General features: G+C 43.7%; 1 protein-coding gene across 1 annotated transcript in view; it reads left to right on the forward strand.

Moving 5' to 3' along the window:
- The window catches only part of TMPRSS7 (transmembrane serine protease 7), a 28,685-nt gene extending 19,910 nt beyond the window's left edge, over positions 1-8,775 (forward strand). The window contains exons 12-18 of the mRNA XM_066621273.1: positions 1,002-1,109; positions 1,227-1,337; positions 2,825-2,945; positions 3,949-4,116; positions 6,013-6,281; positions 7,608-7,744; positions 8,605-8,775. Of these exons, the coding sequence (XP_066477370.1) occupies positions 1,002-1,109; positions 1,227-1,337; positions 2,825-2,945; positions 3,949-4,116; positions 6,013-6,281; positions 7,608-7,744; positions 8,605-8,775 (1,085 nt within the window). The remainder of the gene's footprint in view (positions 1-1,001; positions 1,110-1,226; positions 1,338-2,824; positions 2,946-3,948; positions 4,117-6,012; positions 6,282-7,607; positions 7,745-8,604) is intronic.
- The last annotated feature ends 891 nt before the right edge of the window (positions 8,776-9,666 follow it).

Here is a 9,666-nt window from a genome sequence, read left to right on the forward strand (position 1 = left end):
CTTATCTTTGCACTTTCTGAAAAGTCTTTCTGTGAAATGGAGCAGTGCAAGAGCACTATTGAGGGACAAGTGAGATGAGGAGGCCCTCCTGCATTGGCTTAGTGAGGAACATTGGCTTGGACTGCCCTTTGGCTCCTCCCCTCCCAGAACCATCTCCTGCACAGAATATTCCACCTGGTCATTATACACCTTCATTTTGTAGCAATGTGAAAGAATCAGTACTTGGATATACTGTACTTATTTTCTTACCTCCTGATTCTGTTTTCCGTTTCGTCTGTCAGGTGCTATTGTTTTAAACTGTAAATCACCTTGATTGCTTTGGGGAAAAATGCGACATAAACAATGTAGTAAGTAAATAAATGTTGTGCTCTTGCACCGCTCCTGTTCATTTCAATAAAGCACAAGCAGAATGGTTTCCTGACAGGCAGTGTTCTTTATCATAATAATTTTACAGCACAATCCTATATCAGCATTTCCCAAACTGTGGGTCGCGATCCACTGGTGCAGTGGATCACAACCCGGTGCTCCCTACCACACTGCAAAGCCTTACTGGGAACGTATGGAGGCTGCTTCCTGGCCCCAAAGGGACCATGACCAACTCCATTTGCGGACCACAGAATGCCTTCAGGAAGCAACTGGAAGTGACTTCTGGTTTGTGCCCACAACTTCCAGTCTATTTCCGGGTTATTTTTGCAGGCATTCAGCGGCCCTTGGAGGCCAATAGCTTGGGTAACAGGCCTGGCACAACTTGGAAGCAACCCCAAGGCTCCCATTAATGCTTTGCAGCGCAACAGTAAGAATCCGGTTGCAACCCACCACAGAGGATGAAGTGAGTCACGGCACTCGGACATTTGGGAACCGCTACTATGCCTGTTTACTTGGGAAATAAGTCCCATTTTGTTCAATGGAGCTTACTCCCAAGTAAGTGCAGCCTGAGTATAAGAACAAGAACAGCATGGAAAGCAAGAAATGGCAACTGTTTTTTCCCATCTTGCCTTTAGCTTGTCCGCTTGGATCTTTTGAATGCCACACTGGTTTATGCATACGAAAAACTCAGCGTTGTGATGGGATCAATGACTGCTTTGATGAAAGTGATGAGCTGTTTTGTGGTGGGTACCCATAAACCAAGTGTGTATGCAAGCATTATTCATTAAAGATACCTTAGTGTATCTGTTTGTGATTTGCTGATTTCCATCAAACTACCCATTTCCCTGCTTCCCTGTTAGATGTGCCCAAACAGGACTGTAACACCAGCTTCTTAACACCGCAAAATTCCCTCTTCTGTGATGGAATAAATGACTGTGAAAATGGCCAAGATGAACAAGGCTGTACTGAAAGTGAGTTTGTTTTTCCTTATAATAACACGACTCTGTTTTATATGTGTTTTATATTGAACTCTAGTGGATGACAGTGGCCTGGTTCAGATGTAATGTGCGCCAATATTATGTGCATGAACCTCAGTCTTCCATTCTTCTCCCTTTATGTGCACGAGAGGAGTAAGCTTCCATTCCTTGTTTAATCCAAACCACAGTTTCCTATTTCATCTGACTGCAGAAAACTGTGGTTTGTTCAAATCGCAGTCAGTTTGCAAAAGAGAATGACATAGAATACTGCCTTATACTGTCAGATCATTGGACCACCGAGTTCAGTAATGTTGGCATTTACTTTTAATGATTCTCAATGGTTTCAGACAGGGGTCATTCCCAGACCCGCCTGGACTTGCCAGCATCAGACCATAATTTGGTATCCTGGCTTGGTAACTAAGGTCGCAATCCTAACCAACTTTACATCTCTGGCATAGCTGTGCCAATGTGGTGTGCACTGCATCTTGTGGTGAGGAGGCAGTCATGAGGGCGTCCTAAAGGTAAGGATGTGTTTGTTACCTTACCTTGGGGCTGCATTGTGGCTAGGCCAGTGCTGGAAAGTTGGTTGGATTGCGCCCTAACAGTCCAATCCAATTCCTGGGTTAGCAAAGAGCCTAATGTGGTGCTGGCACAGCCTCTGCTTCATGTTATGGGCCAGCAGGGGACCAGGCAGCTATTTCACTTTCCTAATCTTCTGCTGCCTTGTCCCCAGTGGACCTACTTAGATCAGCATCAGTTTTTTGACTGACAGAAATCCAAAGGGGGTGTGTGTTGAGACTGGCCCAGGGGCACAGGATATTTCTGCTATTGCTGCTGCTATCTGACCCCAGCCCAACCTGGACATACCCCTGGCTGGTCTGATCCACACCTGGACTTTCCCCTGGAATGCCAACTTCTGCTCCAGTGGGAGTTCCAGAGGTCACTGGCAGAATTTACACTGATAGAACATGAGTTCCCTCTGCACAAGCCCCGGATAGAATTGGGCCATTAGTGTTGATTTAACAGAACACATTTTTCCATATCCAGAAAAATAGGAAATTCCCATTTGTTCCAAGCCACAAAGAAAAGCTTCAAATCTCTTTATGAAAGAAAGGAAGAGGAGGAGGACACACATGTCTTTGAGCTTTTTACTTACTCATGCACAAAATCTTTTGCATTAGGTCTGAACCAGACTGCAATAACTGTGATCCAGAAAGTCTTTGGTTCAAATCTCACATTCATTGGGTGGTCTTTGGCAAGCCCCCCACCCTTTTTAAGCCTCATCCTCCATCTGCATGCTGGAGGACTTCACATGATTGCTCATCCTTCAAAGGTGAATGCATCTGAAGTTATACAGCTTGTGTGAGTTGGGAAATGACTTGGAAAAATGATGTCTGGCTCAGCTTTTAATTGTTTCCTTTGGTTCATTTAATGGAAGCTGCCACAGCATAGCTTTTGAGGTCTCTGTTGTTCTCTTTCAGGTGTTCCTTGCACCAACAGTACATTTAAGTGCAAAAATAATATTTGCTTCAGGAAACAAAATGCAAGATGTGATGGGATCAAAGACTGTATTGATGGAAGTGATGAAAAAAATTGTAGTAAGTCTGTCTTAAGTAGAAGCCTTATTATTGGCCTATAATAGATAAATATTAGGGATGCCTATGACATTTGTAACATTTATCCCTGGATTGAAATCTTCAACTATTTCTGGAAATGTTTATAGCAGAATGCCAAAGTACTAAGATTTAAATCTAAGATTTGTTGTTTAAATCTAAATTTAGATTTAGATTTAGATTTGTTGTTTAAATCTAAGTACTAAGATTTAAATCTGACAAAGGGCAGATTTTGTATTTTTGAAAAGTATACACTGAACTGTTCTGAATGGGTTAATCACTGCTCTGTTTGGAACTGGCTGGCATATTCAGATGTGGCATTGACTATCACAGAGACACATAGCCCTATTTCTGTAAAACCGAGTGATGTGCTACACATCACCTTCCAGACTCGAAAATCTGGCTCAAAATCATCCATCCCCCAAAGCCGGAGTCTATATGCATTTCTCACTGCTACCAGAATGCAAGAGAAGCACCACTGTGATGGTTGACCATGTTCTGGAAGGTGATGTGGTGTCAATTGTACACAGTTCAGCTTCTGACTTTGTTTTCTGGAATCAGTTACTTTGCACACTCCCTGAAGAACCTTAGTTGAAAATTAATTGATATTTGGGGAGAGATTCATTGAAATGTGATAATACTATGCAAGGACTTAGTGTATGGAAAACAAAACTAAGATGTCCTCCTTTTCATTCATAGACCCTTCTGTACACTAAAAGATCCTTTTGATTCTTCTTCTTGATCCTTCTATTCTTCTTGTCCTGTGTTTCTTGGCCTCTTTCCTTCTTTGACTAGTCAGTGCCTAGCTACAAATGTGAGAGCATAACCCATTGGTTCTTTTATGCTCATAACTCACAAGTCATTTGACTTGTTCAGCACAAATAGAAGCCTTAGTACTTTAAGGTTGTTTCCACTGAAAATCTGTGTTCCATCATGTCTATTACTGTAAGACAAATGCTCAGTTATTGACCTTCTTTTCAAGGATGCGGCAGTACAAAATACAGCACTATGCACCACCGGATTGTGGGAGGCTCTGATGCACAGGAAGGTGAATGGCCCTGGCAAGTCAGTCTTCTTTTTGGTGGAGTTGCTTACTGTGGAGCCTCAGTGATATCCAAAGAATGGCTTCTGTCTGCCGCCCATTGTTTTCAGGGGAACAGGTAAGCAGTTAACCTTGGTTCATTCATAAGCTTTGCTTTCATGTTTCTAGTGTGGTGCCATGTGACACACAATGAGTCCATTCTTCTATTAATTGGTAATCATGCAGTGCACCCATGAAATTACCAATATCCAGTAAGAAAAATAATAAACTGACCTCCTTTCCATAGGGCCAAAGCACAAACCAGTCTTGCCGCTGGCAACTGATGGCTGCTTTCCCCTTCCCTGCCTATGGCAGCTCCCTGCTTGTGGGTCATGAGATGCCATTTGGGCATGCCACAGCTCTGTGCACATTCCAGTCATGCAGAGAGCCACCACAAACATAAAAAAGGGACAGACTAGCATGAGCATGGTGGTTCATGAGCCACTTTAGTTCTCAGATTTTTAAGGATGTTTTTGTCATGTTCTTCACATTTATGTACTTCTAAAAACAATACAGTATTTACCACTTTGCCATAATCAATATGATGTCTTATGAACATCAATAAGTAGAAATGGATGCAATGTTGCTTAAAATGTCGGAAGAGCAATAGTATTCAGGGAGGCAACTATAAAACCCTCTTAGATGCCACGTCATGCCTCCTAAAAACCATCACAGATGGACACAGACGGGGTGTAGTCAAGCGTGTTCAGGCTGAATTGCAGTGCAGAGACAGAGCAGAAGTGGGGATTTCACCAGCAGGAGTGGTCAAGTGCTGCCTTTGACATGTTTTAACAAAGACCTGAGCTGAAAAGTGTCAGGCTCAGCAGGAAGCAAATTGAGAAATTTGCCTCAGGCATGTGCCAGTCAATCTGCCCTGGACAATGAAAAGAAAAGGGAGGGAGGGGGTGAGGTGAATGAATAGATGGAAGGGAAGGGGAGCTTGTTCACTTCACTTGGTTGAGTGAGGGGCCCCAAAAGATTCAGATGGTGGAAGGATATTATTTCCAATCATGCATGGAATTGTACTCTAATATAAATGTTGTATTTTTTAATTTTTTTTAAAATCTCAACTTTTAGTTTTGTGATTTGTTTCAAACTGTTGCAATCTACTCCAAGAGTAGTGCAGTATTTTCCAAAGCAGAAATACAAGGCAGGGGAAGAAAACACTCCAATGAAGAAATTTCAATTTGATTTTTTGTTGGCATGGCTGTTGGATGTGTGTGACATGATAAACTTCTATATTTGAAACTTACCACTACATCACCAAACACATGGCAGAATTTCTTCCTTTTTTTTTTTTTTTAAAGCTCGGACCCTTTCCAAATCATCTTCTGCTTTCCAAACCCCCACCTAACCACAAGCAACCATACTTTTTGGCAAGCAGATGCACAAATTTCTCATGCACAGTTGCATGTATGCAACCCACGCATGCATAAACATCTGTCGATTGGGGCACTAATTCAATAGTGGTATTGGAAGAGCCCAAACCTATCCCTCTCCCTTACTAATGCACTGGCGCCAAAATGGTTACCACTGCATTCTGCTGGTGATAGTCATGGAGGTCTTCTCTGGGAACATTCATCCCCTTGGGAGTAAGTTTCCACAGTGCGGAGGGTCTACTTGGACCTTTGCTAGTGAAATTGCTGGTGGAGGTCAGCATGGACTTGGGCCACAAGATTGGGTTCGGGAAGGAGGCTAGGATACAGAGGCCACTGCTGCCACCAAACCCACTCCCTTCCTGAAGCCAATCCACCCCTCCCCCACCCCTGCCACCTCATTCAGCCTTCCTCCACACCCATTCCATCTCCCCCTGTAGGAGCTGAAATAGGAAACAGAGTTCTTTCATTAAAAGGAAAATGATCACTCATCCTTCTTAATTCCACAATTCCTGTTTGAATTTGTTCATGATTTACAAAGAAAAGGCTCTTTTTGCCACGTCTAACAGATATTTGTAAGTCAACCTGCTTTTGTTTAGGTTATCGGATCCTAGAATCTGGACAGCTCACCTGGGAATGCGCACACAAGGGAAAGCCAAATTCATCTCTACTGTGAGGAGGATCATTGTCCATGAGTACTACAACAGTAGGAATTACGACTACGATATTGCGCTGTTGCAGTTAAGCTCACCTTGGCTGGACACCATGAGATGGTTAATTCAGCCAATCTGCATACCTCCCACCACACACAGAGTACACACAGGAGAGAAGTGCTGGGTAACAGGCTGGGGACAGAAGCGAGAAGCAGGTATGTTCCTTTTTGCATATACATGCAGAGAATCTTGGTTATCTGGGTGCCAAATTTCACATGCACCCCTTCTATAGCATCATAACATGCCACTAAGCCCTGCAATACCGGGCTAATAAATGTGACTTACCTTACTGTGGTTCAGACCATGTACATTCAGTGCTCTGAACAATCTCAAGCAGGGGTGTCAAACATAAGGCCCACGGGCCAGATGTGGCCCCCAGAAGCACTTTATCTGGCCCTCAGGCTCTCTCAGCACCACCATCAGCTGCTCTCAACTGCTGAGCTGTGCTGAGGTGTCACTGCTGAAAGGTCAGGCCACATGATAATTGGGCTCTCCTATATCTTGAAAATATAATCAAGATTTGCATATTGTCTCTTCTGCCATTGCAGCTAATGAGTTCCTAAGTGAGAAAAAAAGTGTTTGTTTCTGGTTATGACCGGCTTAATGACATCACTTCCTGCTTAATGGCATCACTTCCAGCCCTCAACAGGCATCATGAAAGCTTTTTGGTCCACTGTATGAAAGGAATTTGAAAACCTGATCTAAAGTGCTACGCAACTGCTAGATAGTTGGGCAGCTGAATCCTAAATGAACCCCTGCTTGGTGATGCAATGGTGCTGGCATGGGCTATGCTGCATCCTGTGGGGGATTTTCAGCTTACCCCTTTGGGTAAGGGGACATTTGTTGGCTTGCTCTGGGATAAGCCCCAGCATCCGCAAGACCGTGTTGATTCGTGCAGGTGGTTCATGCCCTGGAAGGGGGTCAGGATGTGGCATGCAGCACCGCTGCCAAACCCACCCTGCCTCATCTCCTCCCTATTTTGTCCTCCCCACCTCATTCAACCCCCTCCCCACCCCGTTCCACCCCCTGCACTGGGTGTACGTGCTCCAGCAGGCCTCTGCCACATGCACGGGAAGGCTCCAGCCATCCTACCATTCTGCTAGCCTGCACTGCTGCAAAGTGCTTTAAGATGCTTTTGTGGCAGCTAAGTGCCAGCGGAACACGTGTTCCATGGGCACTACCAATAAGGAGAATTGGGCTGTTACAGTGTAATCCTATGAATATTTACTCAGATGTAAGTCCCACTGTATTCAATAGGGCTCATTCACAGTCCATAGGACTGCACTATTAACTGCATTTTCTTGGCAGGGAGCCCCCCTTACTTTCTGTTCCAGGTAGATATTACATTTACTTCCAGGTAAATGTAAGGTACTAATAAAGACTTGACAAACCTTCTGTGACTGGAGAAGATCCATGTTGGTTATGGAAATGAATATCTAGACCTTCTTGCCTGAATTATTTCATTTGAATTGACTTTTCAGATGATGAAACATCAGCACTTCTACAAAAAGCAGAGGTAGAAATTGTTGACCAAACATTGTGTCATTCGGCATACGGGTTTATTACAGCTCGAATGCTGTGTGCTGGGATGATGTCTGGGGAAAGGGATAGCTGCAAGGCAAGTATTCGCAGGTTTATGTAAACAAAAGCTTCCTGTTTCTCATTTTATTGGGTTCAAATTTCATCCATTAGAGGTCCATTTGGCCTTGAAAAGCAGGGATTCAAAGCCTAATGACGCAACTGTTGTCATGAACACCTAACCGAAGTTAGCATGACAGACTGCGTATGCCAACAGAGTGGGTTTCTTTGAATTTGAATGGATCACCCTATCTAAAGCCAATGTCTGACAAAGAACCCCCCCCCCCCGAGTTCTTACACCTAACACCTTTAAGCAGATTTTTACAAGTGAACCGATCCCCAAGAGTGCAGATATCATGGAGAGAAAAGCTGAATGTTATCAATTGTTGTGAGAAGTAAGGGAGCCATGACAGAAGAAATGTGACAACCCTGATCTGCAGTTGTGTACCTACCATAGACTTTCATGGGGCAGATGCCCCAGGTGCTGGCCACTAGGATCCTGCAAAGCCTCTCTGAGGCTCCCAACGGGGCGGAAACTGCTTCCGGTTTGCCGGAAGCATAGTTTATAGCGTTGGGGAACCTTAGAAAGGTTTCCCCGACATGGGAGAAGGTCGCACAAGGCTCCATGAGCCTCTGGTGAGTAAGGGGGGGCAGATTTCTGGGGTGAGGGCAGCAATAGCCCATGGGGGGGCTGCCGTTGTGGAGCTTTGCCCCCAGTGCGGGGCTGCCGAGGTCTGCAGCTACTGATCTGAACATACAATGTAACTTTTGAATCTGATACCTAATTTGCTTTGGTTGCTCCTTGGCAATTTTTGTTAGAGCAAAATTAAGAGATACTGTATTTGACAAAATGCATAGAAATGTTAAAATTGTTGACTTTTGAAAATCATATCTTTTTAGGGAGATTCTGGAGGACCCCTGTCATGCCGAAGCAAAGGTGGTGGAAAGTGGTTTTTGATGGGAATTGTTAGCTGGGGCTATGGCTGTGGAAGACCCAGTTTCCCTGGCGTATACACAAGGGTGTCAAATTTTGCTACATGGATACACAAATATGTGCCTTCAGTTTTTTAATTTAGCAGCGATCATACTTGGAACAGCGTCAACTCTGATATATCTCCATTAAAGCATTATTTATTAAACTATTATTTATTTAACTATTCGGTTTGTCCTTGCGTATGCTGCACATGGATTTAAAATAAAATAATGCCCAGATGCTTGTGAAAGACATACAAGTGGAGTTGTAGAGGCTTAAATGGTTTAGAATCTGTCACCCTTACATGGCATCTGCATCTTTCATACCCTATTGAAGAAACAAACTTCTCCACAGTATTTCCCACGTGCTCAGTTGGTTGTCACTCAAGGAATACACTGAGTGCAGAGTTGCTCTTAGTTATGATCTCCATGCTGCTTCTCTGCTGATAGCTCTGCTGGAAAGCACTGACATAAGGGGTTAGGATTATACCCTGACTCATTTTATTTTGTTACATTTCAATTTTACATCTCTCATGGTCCAATTCGGATAATCCTTAGTGTTGCCAGATCATTAAGAAACAAGGACAAATTAAAAGCCTGTGTGTGCCTCCTCCTTTATTTTCACATCTGGCCAAATGTAAGGCACTGTGGTTTGTTAAACTAGAGTTTCCTATGCTGTCTGAACTAGGAAACTGTGGTTTAAGTGATCCTGGGTTGTTGAGTGGCTTAAATCTCTATTTTCCAGCTGAGGCATCATGGGAAACTGTGGAAGCTTTAACAAACTAGGAAACTTTGCATTTAGCTGAGCACATGAGGGGAGAAGGAAAAGAGATAGATAAGAAAGTAGCATGGGCTCTGTTATATAGTGGGTTCATGCGAATAAAGGAAGGCATAGAGATAACAGCTCCATCTTCAGAACAGAACCTGGCAATGAATCTGACACAAGGCAAACACCCCTGGCTTTTATACCCTTTGGCTCTGCCCAGACTC

Source organism: Tiliqua scincoides, chromosome 3 (assembly GCF_035046505.1).
Source record: "Tiliqua scincoides isolate rTilSci1 chromosome 3, rTilSci1.hap2, whole genome shotgun sequence".
NCBI classification, from domain to species: domain Eukaryota; kingdom Metazoa; phylum Chordata; class Lepidosauria; order Squamata; family Scincidae; genus Tiliqua; species Tiliqua scincoides.